The sequence below is a fragment of the Sarcophilus harrisii genome, chromosome 4, assembly GCF_902635505.1.
Source record: "Sarcophilus harrisii chromosome 4, mSarHar1.11, whole genome shotgun sequence".
Taxonomy (NCBI): domain Eukaryota; kingdom Metazoa; phylum Chordata; class Mammalia; order Dasyuromorphia; family Dasyuridae; genus Sarcophilus; species Sarcophilus harrisii.
Genome location: NC_045429.1, coordinates 333,595,084 through 333,615,429, shown reverse-complemented (window position 1 = coordinate 333,615,429; position 20,346 = coordinate 333,595,084). Strand labels below are relative to the sequence as shown.

General features: G+C 41.7%; 1 protein-coding gene across 3 annotated transcripts in view; it reads left to right on the top strand.

Annotated features, from left to right (window-relative positions):
- The first annotated feature begins 229 nt into the window (after positions 1–229).
- The window catches only part of SRCIN1 (SRC kinase signaling inhibitor 1), a 121,046-nt gene continuing 100,929 nt past the window's right edge, over positions 230–20,346 (top strand). Inside the window, exon 1 of one of the 3 annotated variants that reach the window (XM_031966151.1) lies at positions 230–1,011. In XM_031966151.1, the coding sequence (XP_031822011.1) occupies positions 888–1,011 (124 nt within the window). In that variant the 5' untranslated portion in view covers positions 230–887. The remainder of the gene's footprint in view (positions 1,012–20,346) is intronic. The other 2 variants (XM_031966153.1, XM_031966152.1) reach the window with 2 other exon arrangements.

Below are 20,346 nucleotides of genomic sequence, written 5' to 3'. Positions count from 1 at the left end.
TGGGAAAAGGCTGTGTGCGTTTTAAAAAGGGGGGCAGAGTGAGGGGGCCCGAAGGAGGGATGGGGAAGATGCGGGGCGGGGAGGGGGAGGGGAAGCCGCGAGGGACGGCGACGCCGGGGACGGCAGGGGGACTAAGTGAGGGCAGGTGTAGCGGGAAGGGGAGAGACGGAGGAGGGGCTTTAGGGTGAGGCTGGCGCAGAAGCCCCTCAAACCAGGTCTCGCCGCTGTTGCCAAAGTGGCGAGAAGGGCAGGGAGACCATGGAGAGGGCCGGTGGCCTCCTCCTCCCCCGGGGAAGAAGGGGGTGTGTTGTACCTGGGTAGCTCAGGTTGCCAGGATATGGGCCCTGGTTTGCCCCCGGGGAAAGAAAACCGCCCCGAGGCCTCTGTGCGGGAGAGAGAACTCCCCAAGCCGCGGCCGCATGGGGGGAATCGGGGGCTGAGGCGTGCCGAGAGTCTCTCCGCTCAGCCCAGAGGGCGAGGGACGGCAAGCAGGGCCGTGGAACCTATTCCCATTCTCCCGCACTGGGGTCCCGGATGGGGAAAGGGCTAGAAGGAGCCCCAGGCAGGCAGACTCGGGCTGGACGGGTCTGGGACAAACTGGTGGCCGGATACTGCAGGCAGGAGTTGGCTGGGGTGGGGCTAGGGAGGAGAGAGGAGTTAGATTCGCTCCCCCCTTTCTGATACGTCAGAGGCTCCCCGGCTCCGGGCTCCCGTTGGGTGGGGGAGCAGGATGCTGGAGGAGGCGGCGGGGATCCGGCGGGCAGCTGGGAAGCTCAGCAGTCAGGGCTGTGACAGTGCCAGGGTGCCTGCAGAGCAGCGTGTGAGTGTGTGCTGGCTGGGCCAGCTGCCCCACACCTCTCCACACCTCCCCCTCCTCAGCCTTCCCCATGCAGCCTTGGCACTGTCTCCGGCGTTTCGCCCTGGCTTGGTGGGAGAGGACGGTGGAGGGCAGCCACCGGCCACCCAGAGAGGAGGCAGGACAGAGAGAACCGGGGGGCCGAGGGGAACAAGGTGAGAGGAATGGGTCTCTTGGGGCGGGGGACCTGGCCAGGTATATTTCACCTGAGAAAATAGAGTTTGCCTGAAGCTGGAAGAGAGTAACCCTTTATACGGGGATTTGTCCTAGTTCTAGTAGTTCCAAGCCGACCCTGCGGTTTTCTGCTCAACTTGGGGAGGGAGAAAATGATTCCCTTGGCCTGTGCTCCCCCTACCCCAGCTTGGGTATCTCCAGAGATACCTAAGGGAGCCAGTTCTGGTGTGTGTGCGTGTGTATGTGTACCTGGTGGTGATGGGGGGATGACGGTCATAAGTTGAAGTAGTCTCTTGAGAGAAAGGTGAGAGCTTTGACGGAGAGGGAAACAACCAGGGCTCTTGAGTTTAGTCTCAGAAGAGCTTGGCTGAGTGACCTTGAACTTTGCAGTCTCTGCCTCAGTTTCCCCTTCATGCCTTTTGCAGGTGCCGGGGAAACCGATCGGGAGTGTGATAGTAGTTTTCACAGCATAAATGTAAAATGTTAATATTATTGTTGTTATTATCAGCTGTAATTCCCTCATCGGGTGTTGTGAGCAGTTATGTGAGTGGAATTGGGGTTGTTTACATTTGTTAAGTGCTTGGAGATCTTTTCAGTGGTAGTGACTCAGAGCTGGTATGGTGTTTCTCTTCTGCTTTGTTGCCTTGATTAGAGAGGGTATCGCTGTGGGTTCCGAGGATAACTTCATCCCCCTCTCTCCAGCTTCTCTCCATCCTGGATTCCCCTGGCATTCAGGCGTAGCTGGCACCATGGTGCCAAAGTCTCCACCCTGGCTGTTTGCCACCAATGGCTCTGGGACAAGAGGGTCTTTGTCCATCTACCCCCCCCAGCCATACTCCTTCCGCCTTCTCCCCACAAAGGTCTGGTTCTCTTTGATGCTCCCAACGTGGGATGGGGGTGAGGGAACATTTTCCCCCAATCTGGTTTTGACCTCTGGGGTCTTGGAGGGGCATCTGTTCAGGCAGTGGTGCAAAGGGGAAGAGGGTGTTTATTTGAGAGAGGGTATCTTTTGGGAAACCTTGATGGTTTGGAGTGCCCCCTTTCTGAGCTATCTCCTTTCCCCGTCCCATTGAATATATCTGAGTGTCTGTGTGTGAGTGGAAGGGAGGCTTAGGGGCAGAGAGGGTTATAACATTCTTTGATCCCTTACCAGTCTTGATACCTTAGGAATGCCTAAGGCCAGGAGTACCAAGATCTAGGCCCTATAGATGACTCTAAGCCTGACCTAGGAAAGGAGTTAATTAGCATAATTGATTTTACCCCTGACTCTGAACATCCATCAGAATCATGTGGCCAGAGCTGGGGCTCAGTGTCAGGATTGCCATCTGCCCAATGCCAGCCATGGTATTCCTTGTTTCCGTTCTGCCTGGGGTATAGTGGCAAGAAATTAGCAGAGTGTCTAGGAACCCTATTTTGATTTGGCATGAGATTGGTCCCAGGCAAGGGACTGGGGATGTGAGCCAGAGGGATTCTGGGGAGATGGGGCTTATGCTTAGCCTCCTTGAAAGAGAGTCAGGGGAATGAACTGAACAGAGCATTTCTTTCATGCCCCATCTCATCCTGCAAAGGACCAATGGGCTCAGGGTTCCTAGAAATGCCTGAGATTTATGAGTCAATGTTGGAGAGAAGAGATGATGAAAATGGGTGTGTCTGTTTAAGGGGGCTTTTGGAAGCAAGAGTAAGCAATTCTTACTTTGGAAGTAAGATGATTCATACTGGGAGAACTGGGGAGTCAGAGATGCGATCTAGTGCCCCTTCACAAATGTCTTTCTAGGAAATACTTCTTATTTCAGGGAGGGGTGTGTGGAAGAAATGCTTTCCCTTCTTTCCTGTTTGGGAGGCACAGAGAGGGAGAGTTGCTTGCTCTGGGTAGCCCAGCTACTAAATGGCTTAGCCAACTTAAATACCAGAGTCTCATCAGCACTCGAGGTGATGGGGAAGAAGGGAGCAGCATCAGTCTGCTTTTGTCTTAGGCCACTCAGGCAAGGAATGGAGCCAAGCCCTTTCCGAGCAAGCATTTCCTCCTTCTCCCATTCTAGAATGGCCCAGAGTGCAGGTGCAGAGTTTTCAATGAGCCATTCAAATGTCAGTTTAAAAATTATTCATGTGCTTCCCTGGGTCCATGTGAGGATAATAAAAAATCTGGCCATCAGCAGGTTTGAGGGCAGCTCAGGCTTTTCTCCCCTTCCTTCCCAGACTATGACAAGCTGGGAGATGATGGCTTTGGAATTTTTTGGGAAACAGCAAGGCCAAATTGGGAGGAAGGGCAAATTTCCTGAGTGCCTCTAGAGAAGCTGGGTGAGTGGTATTGGACTAAGGGGTATCAGGCTGGTACCCAGGCTTACTGCTCTCTATTTCCCTCCTCACATGCCCATTCTTCCCTCATTTTCTCCTCCAAATCCCACCCCCCACTGACGGGTTCAGTTTTATCATTCATCCCAGTGGCTTTGGGAAGGTGGATTTCTTGCTCTATATCTGCTCTGTCTCTGTGCTTAAATGCTTCTCTGTCTTCGTCTCTTTTTTACCCTGTCCCCCGTCTCTCCGTCTCTGTGGCTCAATCTCTCTCCTTCTTCTGACCTTCAGTTTTGATTCTTTGTTCATTTTCTCTGCTCTATTCCCCAGTCTCCCCCTCCTTCTCAGTCGTTCCCCCCTACAATTCTCTCTGTGTTCATCTCATACTATCTGCTTCCTCCTTTTCTGTCCATTAGTTTTGACATCTGTTCCTCCGACTCCTCTCTTGTTCCTCAGTTTCTTCTCTGTCCCCCAGTCTCTCAATTTTTCCCTTTCTCTATTCCCTGTTCCTCTCTTCTTATTCCCTTCTGACACCTTTCTCTGTCTCTCTTAACTCTTACCACCCTTTTTACCACCTCTTCTCTGTCCACTATCTTTATCATCTGTTCCTCAGCTTCTTTGTTTTCCTTAATCTTCTCTTTTCTCTGTCACTCAGCCTTTTTCTCCTTTCTCTATTCCCCATTTCCCTTTCCTCTCATCCCCCCATCTTTCTCTGTGTCTTTCTTACCATTCCTTTACCACCTCCTTTCTATTATTCTCCGCGTCTGTCCCTTAGCTTCCTCTCTTCTCTCTCTCCTTTCTCTGTTACTCAATAAGCCCCTCTCGTCCTTCAGACTTCCTCAGACTCCATATCTTCATTCCCCTCTTGGCATTCCTTAAACATTTCCTCTCTGTCTTTCAACTTCTCCTGGTTCCTCACTGCCCTCTTTTCTCTGTCCATCAATTTTGTCATCTATCCATCAGGCTCCTTTCTCTCAGTGCTTCTGTATTCCCTTCTCTCAGCCTCTGTCTTCCTTCATCTGAGATTGGTCCTTGCTTTCTAGGACTGTCTGGGAGGTGGAGCAGTCAAGTGGGGGGGGGGGGAGTAGCGGAAGGAGTCAGATTGATGCAGACTATTATGGTCTGGCAGGTGCCATGGCTATCCTCAGCCAAGCGGAAGGGGGCATGCTGAGCAGTTAGTGATGGTGTATGTGTGTACGTGCTCGTGTGTGTGTGTGTGTGTGTGTGTGTGTGTGTATGCGCGCGCGGGGATGGGGTAGCCAGTTATTATATTCCCCTCCTCCTGACCCATCCTCCATTTCTCTAGGACCACAGCGGGCACCTTGCCCTGACATTGTAATATCTCTCCTCTGCTTCATAGACTTCAATTATTTCCCTGGTCTCCATCATCATAGCAGATTTATTATTATCTGCTACCTCTGGTCTCAGTTCCCTCCCCCCTGCATGTCTCTTTGACTCTTACCCAACCTTCCCCTCCCCCTCCCCATGCTCCAGTTCTTCGATTTCTACCATCCCCTCTTTTCCACCCTCTCACTCCAGAAAACACCAGGACTAAATAGGTCCCACCGACCTGAGAGACAGAAAACATTCCCTTCCTCTTCCCACTCATCAAGGCTTTGGGCTCTACTACCCTGGGGATCTGATGGGAATGGGAGAAAGTCCTTTTTCTCCCTTATACTCCCAGAATAATTTCTTGTCAGTGGCTGATCCTCATGTTTTACCCCATGTCCTTGAGGTATCTGATTTTGAGGGCAGTGCTTTGCTCATCATGTTTATTTGATATATTATAAGGACTTTTAGACCTGTAGTCTAGTGATCTGGATTTGCGTCTTAGAAAGGCTGTTAGCTCTCTTTGTAACCTTGGATTAATCACTTATACCTCTTGATCCTCAGTTTTATCATTTGTAAAATGAGGGGTAGTCTGACTAGACCAGGAGTTCTTAATCTGGAAGCTATAGATACACCTGGACTAGAAGGGTATTAAAATCTCTTCTGCCTCTGGCATTTTGAAATTAGTCAGTCAGTTACCAAATATTTGTTAAATGCTTACTGTGTTCCAGGCACTGTGCAAAGTGCTGGGGATACAAAGAATGGCAAAGGCACAGTCACAATCCTCAAAGAGCTGATATTCTAAAGGAGGGGAGGAGGGTGAAATGACAAAATATAAAAAAACAAAATAACATTTAGATATATTCAGTACTAATTGAAAGTAATCTCAGGGGGATACAAAAGACTGAGACAGGCTACCTGCAGAAGGTGGGATTTGAATGATTCTTAATTTGCATATAGTAGAGGGGAGAAATTGGATAGCAGCAGGGGATGGCCCCCATAATAAGGATTTTTTTGATTTATCTGATGGAAGAAAGTTAAGGTCAAGGGTATTTGACAGACGGGAATAGAACTGAAGAATCCTACCTCTTGGTCTTCCCTAGGGAAGCTTGTCTTATTGACTTCCTACATTCCAACTTCTCAGAGGGCACAGATATGCTGGATTCTCAGAGTGAAGGGAGGAGTCCCAGTTATCTCCCTGACCTTGATCACTATTATCTGATCTGTGAACTTTCTCTGTAGCTGGACAGAACTATTGTTTACCAGGCAAATGACCCTGAACTATTTTCCTGTTTCTTTCTTAGTCATTATGAATGACATACCAATTCAAGGCTTCTTAACCTTGTTGTGTGTGTTCTAGACCCTTTTAGCAGTCTGATGAAGTCTAAGAATCCCTCCCCCAAATAATAGTCTGTTAGACAAAAGATTTCACTCTTTCCCCTTTCAAATTCATAGATCCCCTGAAATCTAACCGTGGACCTCAGGTCAAGAACCCCCGGTGTTCTCCAAGGTCCCTGCCAGCTCTGAATCATCAAAGAGTTGGATCATGACTGTGATTTCATTCCTTTATCTCTCCCTCACCTCATCCCCAGCCCACCAGCAGGCAGCCAGTGCATTAACAAGCCTCAGAGAAAGGTGCCAAGCAAGAGTTGTCTAGAGCTTTGTTGAAGGAGCTAGCCAAGTCTGACTTCCTGAAATTCTCTTTCTGGCAAGAAAGCAAGAAACTGGGGCTGGGGTCTGAAGTCTAGGCAACCGGATAGTCTTCTTTCTCAGAGTTTAGGTTACTGAGTGGTTCCACTAATTTTTTTAAAAAAGCACCGCCCCACCCCTTATATTTTCTCCTTTATTTGTTCCAACTAGTGAACCATACCCCTCACCTCTTACCCATCAAGTTGGGATCTATGACCCAACACAGGGATGTGTCTGCCCTGCAGGAGATTATATCCCTAAAGATTCTGGGGGAAACAGGGGAACTAAGTATTTTTTTAGACTTCCTACAGATATCCTAACCTCTCATTGTCCTAATCTCCTGGAAGAGATGTATAGCAATGCAAAATCTTCTATCTTCTCTAACAAGTGAAGGTGGAAAGGAGGAAAGAATTGGAGATCATAAAACAGATTTTGATCCAGCAGAGACTTTAAAGATCTTCTTGTCTAATTTTCATTTTAAAAATTTTATTTATATCTTTAGTTTTTATATTACCTATATTTCTCTTTGTAACCTTTTCCCTCTCCCCTCTCACTGAGCTATTCCAAATATAACAAGTAATTTTGTTTTAAGAAAAATTAGGAGGGCAGCTAGGTGGCGCAGTAGATAGAGCACCAGCCCTGAAATCAGGAGAACCTGAGTTCAAATCTAACCTCAGACACTTAACACTTCCTGGCTGTGTGATCCTGGGCAAGTTACTTAATCCCAATTGACTCAGAAAAAAAAAAAAAATTAGGAAGAAAAAGAGTAAGCAAAATCAACCAATACATAGAAAAAGATCTGAGATCATATGAGATTCTATATCTCTGGACTTCCCAAACCACCTCTGAAAAGGAGTGGAGGAGGAAAGTGAAAAGTGTTTTTCATATATTTTCTTTAGGGCCATGTTTGCTTTTTGTTATGTTGCAAGTGTCCTCTTCCCATTTAAAAATATCTAAATTTTTATGAATAAAAGTCTGTTTTTCTTTCTTTTATCTCCCCCATGTCACTGGAAAAATTATAAAAGAAAAGTAAAATCCTTGTAATATATTCATAGTCAAGGAAGACAAATTTTTGCATGGGCCTTGTGGCAAAATTATGTGTCTTAATTTTCATTCCAAGTCCATCACCTTTGTGGCAGGAGGTGAACAGCATGTTTCAACATCAGCATGTTTCAGCATCTCTAGAATAATAGTTGGTCAATACATTGATCAGGGAATTATTTGTCTTTATAATGTAGTTGTTATTGTATATATTGTTCTCTTGATTTTGCTTTAACTGTGTCAGTTCATACAAGTCTTCTCATTTCTTTGAAATCATTCCTTTCATCATTTCTAATGTTACAACATTATTCCATTACGTTCTTAAACCATAATTTGTTTAGTCAACCCTTAGTTGGTGGATATCCCTTTAGTTTCCAATTTTTTACTACAAAAAGAGCTTATATAAATACACGCAGGTAATTTTCCTCTTTGTTCTCTTGATAGGGGACCATAGATTTAGTAGAGGTATCAGGTGGATTAAAATATATGGCCACTTCAGTTATTTTTTGGGCATAGTCTCAAATTGCTTTCCAGAATAGTTGTCTCTCCCTTGCCCTTTTTTAACAGATGAAAAAACTGAGGCCCCCCAAAATCAACTAACTGGCCACCATCACAGAAGGACCAAGTGTCATAACTCAGGTTCTCTGAGCTCTCTTTCCACTGCTCCTCATTGGGAATGACTCAATACTGGCCCAAGGGAGACCAGTAAAAGGTAGGATTAAATGACCCAATCCGCTTGCTCCTTAGTAAGCTCTTCCATTGCTGGCTTCACATGTTCTTTTAATTACCTTTAATTAAGTAGCTAGGTGGGCCAGTGTATAGAATGCTGCTGGACTTGGATTCAGGAAGCCTGGAATTCACTTCCTACTTTCCATACTTCTTCACTATGTAAATAGAAAAGTTTAAGCCTATGTAAAGTGATTCACAAACCTTAAAGTATTTTATAAATGCTAGCTTTTATTACCAAGTCAGGTATCAGCTGGTTTAATGGAAGAGAGGTTTTAGGAAAATAGAACTTGAGAGGACCCTTTACCTGGTTGGGTTCTGGCTGAAAGAAGAGGGAGAGTCAGAGGACGTGGGTTTAAATTTTGATCAGCTTACCCTCTCTGGGCCTTGGCTTCCTCCAGGAAAAATAAGGCGTTTGGATGAAATAATCTATTAGGGACCTTTCAGATGTGAGTCAAGATTCAGAGATAATCTGGGGCATTTCTTTGTTGAAATCCCTGAAATCACCTGAGACAAATTCCTCTCTGTGCTCTATTGGAGTAAAAGGATAGCAAAGTGTTTTTTTTTGTTTTTTTTTTTTTTTAAATGAAAGCAGCTAGATGGATTGGTGGATAGAGAGTAGGATCTGCAATCAAGAAAACCTGAATTCAAATCCAGCCTCGGATACCTACTAGCTTATATGATCCTGAGCAAGTCATTTAACTTCAGTTTGCATAAATACTTTAAAAAATGGCAAACTACTTCAGTATTTTAGACAAGAAAACCCCATAAAGAATATCGGGTTAGAGAATCAGACATGACTGAATGATAACCACAACACAGCATTTACAGTTTGAAATCATCTCATGAATTCCACCCCTCATTTTACAGATGAAGAAACTGAGGCACAAAGAGAAAAGGTGTTCAAGGTCATGTAGGAAACAAATGCCAGAGTCTCCACTATGTGTAATGAGACCAGCTTGCTTTTAAGCTAGAGGAAACTCAAGTCTTCCCTCTGATCCATCAGTGGCCAGACATAGGGAGGAGAGTCTCGGAAAGGAAAGACTAAAAGTCTCCCAGGAGATCATTTCAGATGCCAGTTACTATCTCTGTACAAAGCACCGGTATGATTCTGATTCATTTTTAACAGCTCCTTTCTTGCTCCAATGCCTAGCACGGTGCCTGGCACATAGTAGACAATAAAGGCTGATTGATTGTATGTTACTTGATACATTTAATTCAGCTCAGCATTATTGAATGCCTCTTGTGCCTAAGGCATTGTGCCATGGATGTGGGTATAATAGAAAGAGGTCAGGATTTGGAGTCAAAAGACTTGAGCTCCAAATTCAGTGCACTCATTGACCAGCTATGAGATCTTCACTCCTCTGGGCTTTTGTGTCCTCATCTGTAAAACGAAGATCCTGGTTTAGATAATATCTAAGGTCCCTTCCAGTTCTAAATCTATGATCCTATCACATGATATAAACCCTGCTTTCAAAGAGCTTACATTCTAAAGGGGGCAGGGGAGTCAGAGATTCACACTATTCGGGGTATATTGTGATTAAGGTTAAAGGTAAGAAAAAACATTTTTAAAAAATTGAGAAGGAAGAGATCACTTTTAGTTAAGGTTTTATATTTTTGTGAGGCAGTTGGGGTTAAATGACTTGCCCAAGATCACACAGTAAACATTAAGTGTTCAAGGCCAGTACTCCTGACTCCAGGGCTAGTGCACTATCTACTGTACCATTTAGCTTCCCTGAGATCACTTTCAGGTAGGAAAATCCTGCAGAATTTCCCAGAGGAGATAGTTATTTGAATTGGGTCTTAAAAAGGATTTTTCATTTTGTTTTTGAAAAAAAATTATTGTCATTTTTTTGTTTTTATATCACTTTCATTTCACAGTATTTCCCTCTTCCTGCCCTTATCCCGTGAGCCATCCTTTGTAACAAAGACTTTTATTTTCACTATTATTTTATTTTTCCAAATATATGTAGAGTTTTCAACATTCATTTTTGTAAGACTTTGTGTTCCAATTTTTTTCCTTCCTCTCTTACCTCTCTCCTTCCCAAGACAACAAGCAATCTGATGTAGGTTGAATATATGCAATCCTTTTAAACATATTTGTTGTGTTGTCAAGACAAATCAGACAAAAGGGAAAAAACACGAGAAAGAAAAGCAAACAAACAAAAAAGGTGAAAATTCTATGCTTCCATTCCCATTCAGTCTGCATAGTTTTCTGTGGATGCAGATGGAATTTTCCATCCCAAATCTATTGGAATTGTCTTGAATCTCCACATTGCTGAAAAGAGCCAAGTCCATCATAGTTGATCATCACATAATTTGTTACTATGAACAATGTTCCACTGGTTCTGCTCATTTCACTCAGCATCAGTTCATGTAAGAGACTTTTTTATTTTAAGAAAATGGAGGAAAGCAGTTCAACAGAACCAATCAACCAACAAATTAACCTAGTTTTTGAATATATACAGTATTCTACACACATTGCTCTCCACCTCTTCAAGGGAAAAACAAGCTACATTTTCTCAACACCTCTCCAGGCTAAGGAAGAGAAGAGAAAGATTTTGACAGGCTGAGATGAAAAGGAAGTGGCTTCTAGGCATAATTTTGGGCAAAGCATTTTGTTGAAGAGTAATAAACTCATCCAAGGCTGCAGTGGTGGAGTTTTTAGTTTTAATCATGTGAATTTGGGCACATCAGTGTCTCTGGGCTTCAGTTTTTTTCCCCTCTAAAATTAGAGTATAAGACTAGGTAATCTCCAAGGGCTTAAGGTCAGGAAAATTTTACAAGCTGAGTCACTCTGGCAAATTACTTCATTTAAGTTTACCTTAGTTTCCTTATCTGTAAAATGGGGATAATAATAGCACTTACTTCCCAGGGTTGTTGTGAAGATCAAATGAGATGGTATTTATAAAGTGCTGAGCACAGTATCTGGCACACAGTTGACACTTAATAAATGTTTCTTCCCCTTTCTCCTTTCTCTCCTACCAAGGTCCCTTTCAATTCTAAATTTATGACACTTTTAGGACAGCTGTGTTTTCTGCCTTCCCCTTCTGTCCTCATTCTCCTATATACTGCATGGACCCTTCTCTTACCATGATTGATAGTCCTTGCCTCATCTTGGCTCTAGTAGGGAAAGTCTGCAGGACATAGCTAGTACAAAGTTGACAACTAGGCAGATATGAATGGGTAGAGGGGCCCCTGGGGCTGGTAAAGGAAGAATAAGTGCCCGAGAAACCCTCTCTCTCCTCATGGGAATCAATAAATAAGGTAGGATTTAGAGCTGAAAGCAGCACCACAGATCAGTTAGTCTAATTTCCTTATATTAGGAAAAATGAAGGAAAAAGCAGGAAAGAAAAAAGAGAGAAAATAGGAGAAGTGACTCAGTCAAAGTCAGACTGAGATTTTTAGAACAGAGGAAGAGAACAGCTAGGTTGGGAGAAGACTGGCTCAGGGACCAGGGACAGCGACTTCCATCTCATTCCACTCCTCAAGCCTTAATAGTGAGATCTTCAGAGTACCTCCAGAGAGGGGAGAAGACAGTTCCATTTAGTATTACAACTTAGATACCTTTTTCATCTCGATGTCTAATTTCTCTTAATCTTACCTCCCAGTTCTCTTCCTGCTCAAATAAGTGGGTTTAAAAACAGCAAAATCTTCTATTCTTCCATCTATTCTTTTTGGTTTTCTTACCTGATTTTCTTTCATTTATGCTGCCCGATTTACTTTCATTTATGCTGGTTGGTTTCCTTTGGCTATGTTTGTAGACTGTGAACTTGGCCTATTAAGGTTTACCTCTCATAACCCTGGGTTCTATACCTAATTTCACTTTCTGATCATAGTTGGAGCCGGTACTGTTTATTTATTTATTTTTACTAATTCTTGAAAAAAATTCTTTATCATAACGTTTTAAAAATTATTTTAAATTCGTAGAATAAAACAAGCATTGTACAATAAAAATAATTGCACATGGAAATGCAAATCTATTGTACACAACTTGCTACTCCTTTAAAATATCAACAAAATTATTATGTAAATTTCCTTTTTTAAGTTAGAGATAGCTACCATTAGACCCAAATAGGGTGGTTTTGTGGAACCAAAACTTCCAAGACACCCACCCACGCTCCAAATGGTGGCAGAAGCGCTGATGGCCAAGGGGGACAGACACGGCACCTCTGTGGCAGCCATCAAGTTTTATATTCGCCAGATGTACCCAGCTGTTAATATGAAAAGACTCCGATATCTGCTGAGACGAGCCCTAGCCAAGGGGGTTAGTAAAGGGGTGCTCGTGAGACCACGGAATTCTACAGCTACTGGGGCTAGGGGAAGGTTCAAATTAGTGACCAAGAATAAAATCAAAGTGACTCAAACTAAAAAGTCAAGAGCATCTGTCAAACCCAAGAAAAAGAAGGTCGTTAAGACCAGTGAAGCTGGAAATGTTTCTTCAGAGGGTGAGACCAAGAAGAAGGTTTCTGCAACCAAGAAGAAGGTGCCCACAAATGCTTCACCCAAAAAGAAAGCTCCTACAACCAAGAAGACGGTGTCTGCAGAAGCTTCATCTGAGAAGGTTTCAGCAACTAAGAAGAAGGTGTCTGAGGAAGCTTCATCTGAGAAGAAGGTTCCAGCAACTAAGAAGAAGGTGTCTGGAGACACTTTGCCCAAGAAGAAGGTTCCTGCAACCAAGAAGAAGGTATCCAGAGAAGCTTCACCCAAGAGAAAGGTTCCTGCAACCAAGAAGATAGTTCCTGCAGAGGAGTCAACCAAGAAGAAAGTTCCTACAGCAGTGAAGAAGGTTCCTGTGAAAGCTTCAGCCAAGACGAAGGTTCCTGATGTGTGTGTATGTAAAATGTGTGTGTGTGTGTGTGTGTGTATGTAAAATTATTCTATACATACTTCCAGTTTCTTCTCTGGATGCAGATAGCATCTTTTTTCATATCTTTTATAGTTAATTTGGGTATCTATAATATTCAAAATAACTTATTTGCTCAAAATCATTCTTAAAACAATATTGCTGTTATTATATGTAATGTTCTCTTGGTTCTGCTCATTTTACTCTTCATTATTTTGTGCAAGTCCTTCCATGTTTTTCTAAAATCATTGAGCTCATCATTTCTTATAGCACCAGGAGTTTTCCATCACAATCATGTACCATAACTTGTTCAACCATTCCCCAACTAATGGGCATCTCTGCAGTTTCCAGTTCTTTGCCATCACAGAAAGAACTTCTGTAAACATTTTAGAGCATATAGGTCCTTCTCCCTCTTCTTCCTCCCCCCCCCCACTCCTCCACCCCAATTATTTTCAGATGTAGTAGCATTCCTGACCCAATCAATTAATTAACTGATTAATTTCTCACTCATTCCTCTTAACAAGGATTCTCCCCTATACCAAAAAAGTAGATAAGCAAAACAAATAGAAATGATCATTTTTGAGATTACATGCCTCATTCAGTCCCTGTGACCCACCACTTCTTTACCTAGAATGAAGTAGGCTTTATCGCTTGTCTCCTGCAGTCAAGACAAGTCATTGCACTGATCTGAGGCTTTTAGTATTGTTTTTCTTTACTTATTATGTTCATTGTGTATTCTGATCTGTTGGCTTTATTTACTTAGCCCAGCATGAGTTCATGTGTCTTTCTAAATTTCTCTGAATTCATATTTGTAATTTGTAATGTAATGCATTAATATTTCATTGTCTCAACATACCATACCTTTCTGATTTTTTCCCAAATTGGTGAATACTCGTTTTGTTTTCAGATTTTTATTATCACAAAAACTACTGCTGTAAAATATTTATCTTAGTATTTATAGGTTCTTTCCTTTTATATTTGACCTCCCAGTGGAGGTCCCACGAATGCCTGAGTGATTATCACTCTGTATGAAAAGGTGTAAACAGTTTAAACATTTTTCTAGTGCAGTTCCAAATTGTTTCTGATCTTTCTTTGTATCTCTGTTTCATTTACCTGCATGTGAACTGTGAGTGGAGATTGAGAGAAAGATGATATGGGGCTAACATATTTTAAAAAATTATCATTTTTGAATCTCTAAAGAGAATCATTGACTTATTCATCCATGGAAAACTAGACTAAAGTAAATAGGTCTGCACTATATCAGAAGTAATCTAGTTTAGATCTCAGGAAAGCTTGCTAGAGTATGGGAAACTGAGGAAAGTTATGGTATTTTGTTTCGTTTTTGGTTGGAGAGAAGAGGGAAAGTATCTCCAAGTCCAGGAATATGATTCTAATTCAGTTGATTTAATTAATAGCTGATAATGGCTGACATTTAATTAGTAGCTGATAATAGCTAGTATCTGTGTAGCACTTTAGGGGGGCAAAGCAGTTGTTATTTTATTTTTTTCCTATAAGTCTTGGGAGGTAGGTGTTATTATTATACCCATTTTACAATTGAAGAAACTGAGGCTGAGAGAAGTGAAATGTCATTCTTAAGGTCCCATGTATGTATTTTTAGTGCCAAAAACTCTATCCCTATCCTACATCATCAGTAGATATTTGTTTTTGTGATAGGTCAAGCCAGATATTTTACAGTGAAGACACAAAGTCTTCTGACTTTAGTAAGAGAGTACCATTTTCAAACCTTGCCTAGGGTTTTCAGACAGCTTGTCCCAGTCCTGCTGGTGGGTTAGAAGCTATACGAGCAGGGAATTAACTATTTCTTCCACAATTAGAAGGCTGTCTTCTCTCCTTTCTATTCTGGATCTAGGCTTGGGTCCCAACCCCCACAAGAGACCCTACCCCCATCCAGTCTGCCTGTTGTGGGAGTGAGCTGACAGAAGGGTTTGGATGACTGGGAGCTGAACCTGCTGTTCCCCATCTCTGCTGAGGACAAGATGAGAGCAAAGAAGCCCACGCTACAGCGGGCGAGATTGAGGTCAAATGGGATGAAGGACTTCCGAACTGTTAGGCTGGTCAAGTAAACCCTGGGTGGGAGTGACTAAGATTTTATAGTCAATTTTTTCTTGAGAGCTGAGGAAAGGGGTGTGTGTAAGGACTGCTATTTTTTCTAGAGGCAGGGGCCTAGCTGAGATGACCTTTGCAATGGCTTTAGGAGTATTTTAATAAAAACCAAGGTAACCCTAGATTGAATTCCTTGTGAGGGATGGAAGCCACAGGGGAGAGAGTACAGAGATATCCTAATCAGCTTCCCTAATCCTAAGATCTAGTTGATAGAAATAAAATGAAATGGAAAGGTTATTAAAATGGAGTAAGGGGACTTACTTTCAAGTCTCGACTTTCTCATTAATATATGACCTTGAGGGCAAATCACTTTCCTTCTTGGAGATTCATTTTTCTCATCTCTGAAGTGAGAGACATGATTTGGATGTTTTCTAAGGTCAATTCGGACCCTGTCACTTCAGTGCTCAGAAGACTTTGATTGTTCTCTTTTTCCTCTAGTCAAAAATGCAGATGCCTCAGTTTAAGCCCTCCACTGGCTGGTTGCATTTTGCCTTTCCAGATTTATTTCACATCACTATTCTTATCATTCTTTGGTCCAGTCTATTTAGTGTTTCCTGAATTCAGTACTCCATTCTGGGTTCTGCAGTATTTAGAAAGCACCCACGTTTTCACATCTGCCTTTTAGGTTTTCTAACTTCCTTTGATACTTAGCTTATATTCGATCTCCTGTGGAAGCCTTGTTAACAAAAGTTCAGGTAGTCAAAGCTATGGGTTTTTGGTAGCAATGTATGGTTGTGAGAGTTGGACTATAACGAAAACAGCACCACAGAATCGATGCTTTTGGATTGTGATGCTGGAGAAAACTCTTAAGAGTCCTTGGACAGTAAAGAGATCAAAATAGTCAATACTTAAAGAAATTAATTCAGGCTGTTTACTGGAAGGTCCAGATACTAAAACTGAAACAAATATTTTGGCCACTTAAGGAGAAGATAGGACTCACTGGAAAAGACCCTGTTGTTGGGAAAGATGGGAAAGATTGAAAGCGAAAGGAAAAGGGGATGACAGAGGAAGAGATGGATAGATAGAACAGGAAAACAATGAACATGAACTTGGGCAGACTGAGAGATAGTGAAGGATTTCTAGGCTTGACTTGTTATCATCCATGGTGTCACTAAGAGTGAGACATGACTAAAAGACTGAAAAACAGAAACAGATGAAAGCCTTTCCTATATCCCTGATACTTGTTCCTCAGACATACAATGCTCTTGTATGTACTTGCTTATTATTTACATATTCCCTTTTTCAGTAGAATGGAAGCTCTTTGAGGGCAGGGACAGTTTTAAATTTTGTCTTTTCAATCCCAGGGCCAAGCATGTCTGTAACATAATAAGTAGTTAGTAAATGCTTATTAGGTTGGATCTTGAGGACAGTAGAAGGTTTTGATATATTGAAAGTGGCATAAGAAATTAAAGGGGAATTTTGGAGAAGTTTTGCAGGCAGATAATATATGAAGGCCAGCAGATGATATAGAAGAAGTTTAGAAACTTAGAAATACATAAAATATATGAATAATATTATATAATATCAACATATTTTATCTTTTTTTGTGGAAGCAATTGCAGCATATTTTATCTTTTAATACCATAATAATTCAGATTTATTCTGTTATGAAGGGAGGGCCAACATTTTTTTTCATAGATTTTCCAGATTGAAAGGGTGCTGCGCCTCTAACCCCAGCAACGTGAAAAGGATAACTATAGTTTTTGGCTTAAGTTGCCCTTCTCTTCTGGGACAAAATTTGACTCCCCTCTGGAAAGTAAATAAGACATTGTTTCCAAGTATGGCTAAAAAGGGAAAACCAAAAAATGTGTTTATAAAAAGGGTTCCTTCCCTTCTCTGGTCCATGAACAGTCCAAATCCAGAAAAGAGATAGATCTTCATTTTCCTTTCCCCCAATGCAAACAATGGTAGTATGTAACTCAGTGGAAACTGATCTTGGAGGCAAGAGCCTTGGTTTAAATTCCAGCTCCACTACCTTCTAATTAAATCACTTTACCTCTGGATGTCTCAGTTTCCTAAATTATACAGTGAGGATGAGAACACTCAAAGTGTCTATTTCAATTTGATTCAATTCAACTGACATGATTATTTTGTAGTCCTTAAAATGCCATCTAAAGAGGAGCAATAATTAAGAAAAGTAATCAGTAACCCTAATAATAACCAGATCTAGTTTGATTTTCCTTCTTGTTGGGAAGGTGGGTAACTGAATCTTAATAGGAATTTTTAATTTTAAGGACCCAAATATTTTTTCTGTAAATGCTGGGAGCCAAAATTTGGTCTGGATTTTTCTTGGTCATAGTTGTGGCTAGTCCAGTCCATATAAAATATAAGATACTTGAAGGCAGGGAATATCTTATTTTTTTCTTTGTATTCCTAGAAGCTAACACTGTGCCTGTTACAAAGTTAGTGATGAATAAACCCTTGCTAAATGAATGAATGAATGATGTTCCATCCTTCCTACTCACTTTTCCTGCCTTTATTTCTATAAGCCCTGAGATAAAGTGATTCAAGCTTGATGTGTGTTCATATAAGCCTTTGTTTTCTTGTCTTCCCACCCATCCACTCCTTAATTCATAAAGGATATTAAGTATTTATTTGCTATGTGCAAAGCATTGGATTTACAAAAATGACACCATACTACCCTTTAAGAACTTGCCTTCTGTGGATGGAGGGGTGTGGCAGAAATAATATGGCGCATATAAATCCAATATAAGATACTTTACTAGGTGTGGTGACATATACCACTAATCCCTGCTTCTGGGAGGTGAAGGCAAGGTGGATTAGATGAGCTCAGGAATTCTGAGCTGCAATGGACTGAGTTGATTGGATGTTCCCAAGAACTCTGGCACCCATATAATGAATTCCTAAGATCAGGGGCCACTGGGCTGCCTCAGGAGAGTTAAACCTGCCCAGATCAGAAAGTTAGACGATCAAAGCTCTTATGCAGACCATTGTGGGATTTAGAACCACAACCCATGAAGGGCTGTTGCAATTTCAACCTGGGCAAGATGGGAAACCTGGAAGAAAAAAAGGAGGAGGAGGAGGAAGAGGAGGAAAATATAGATAGTAAGACAAGTTATTATGAAAACCAAGAGTTTTCATGGAAGATGTGGTACTTTCAATTGGTCTTGAAAAAAGAGAAGAATTTTAATTGACTAAAATGTGGAAGAAGTGCTGTCCAAGTTTGATGAACACATTGAGCAAATACTTGGAAAGAGGAAAAGGAGAATACAAGCTTGGTGATGGCTCAAAATTTAGAAAATAGACTCCATGAAAGAAAATTGTACGAAATAAGACTGAAAAGGAAGACTATAACCAGATTAATGTTAGGCAGTTGGGTGGTACAGTGGCTAGAGTGCTGGGCTTGAAATCAGAAAGACCTAAGTAAAAATCTACCCTCACATATATACTAGCTGCATCACTCTGACCAAGTCACTTTAACTCCATCTGTCTGAGTTTTCTCATCTACAAAATAGACAATAGCACTCCTCATGCTGTAAAGTGCCTGGCAGATATTAGCTGCTATAGTTGCTCTTGCTATTGTTTTTGGGTCAAGGAGTTTTCATTTTATCCTATAAGCCAGGGTTTTTTAAACTTTTTCCACTCATGACCCCTTTTGCCTGAGAAATTTTTATGTGATCTGGATATTGAATTTACAAACCAAATTTTACTGATAATAAGTCATAATTTTGTGACCCCCAATTCAACTAAGAGATCTCATGTGGGGTTTTGACCCACAGTTTAAGAAACTGGGCAATATGGCAATAGGAAGCAATGAAATTTTCTTGAGCCGGGGGATGGTCAGACTATTGCACTAGAAAGATCAGGTTGACAACTATCTGAGGAACTAGAGAAAGGAGACAAATTAGGATTGTACCAAACTACTGGGAATGAGGGGTGATGAGGGCCAAAGAGCAGCTAGTAGCAGTGTGGGTAAAATTCAGAAGACATGAATCTTCAAGATGTTATGGAATTAGAATAAATAGAACTTGGCAGTTATTAGGAGGATGAGAGAGAGGAAAGGGTCAAAGGTGACTCCTAGGTTTTCTAGGTTTTGCATTCAAATCAAGGGAACAAACATTTATTAAGCACCTACTGTGTATCAGTCATTGTGCTAAGTCCTGGGAATGCAAAAGAGAAAAAAAAAGTCCCTGTTTTCTTGGAGCTCATAGTCTACAAGCTAAAGTCAGAGAAAAGGCTCTAAGACTGAAAAGTGGAAAAATGGAGGTTTTAGCTCAGGAAGGATAGGAGACAGAAATGAAGAGGGATGAGGGGATAGCCAGTAAAAATATCTGAATATAAAGTAGACCAAGTCATTGGATCTTAGAGAACAGAGAGGGGGATAAGAAATGAGAAGACCATAAAGATAGCAAGGAGCCAGGTTACAAAAGTTTTTAGAAGGAAGGTTTTATATTTGATCCTTGAGGCAATAGACAGTCACTGCAAATGGCTGAATATCAAAAAGACATGATGCTTGTGCTTTAAGGAACATCACTTTGACAGGTGAGTGAAGTACTTCCTGATCTGTAAACCCATTGTAATCCCTCAGGAAAACCTAGGTTCCTTCCTTGGTACATAGTAGGCGCCTAATTAATGCTTACTGAATTGAATATTGATATACTGGGACTAAATATGGAAGTGTAGATGAGGAACAGGTTTAGAATGGAAGATAAATTCTGAATTTGGCATGTGGAGTTTGAAGGGCCAGTAGAACAACCAAATATAAATGTCCAGCAGGAAGCTGGAGACACAAGAGTGGAGCTCGGGCTGGAGATCAAGATTCAGGATTCATCCATATACCTGTAATAATGGAATGAAGTGTATACAATCACCAAGAGAAGAGGGCCTAGGGTAATGTTGGGATCCCACAGATGTCATTTATGACCTCAGAGGTCATTTACTCAAAACTATATCTCACAAAGCAGACATTCAGGCTCTGCTGGACCCAAATATTCTAGACTCATTCCCCACTCTCACAAATTTCCCCCCAAAGTCCATTTGATTTTTTGAACACTTATAAATTATTAGACTCTGGATATTTCTAATAATTTGGTAATTTTTCTGACTTCAAGCCTACATTTGTCAATTGTAACTGCCATCCATTGTGCTTAATTTTGTCTTCTTTGATCAAGTAACACAAGGTTAATCCCTTTTCTGGATAACAGCCCCTCAGATACTTAGAGGACTGCTACCAGGTAATGTTCTCCCCTCTTTCCTCTCTCCTTCCCTTCTTTCCCTCCTTCCCAGTTATCATCTTTGGGTTAAATAT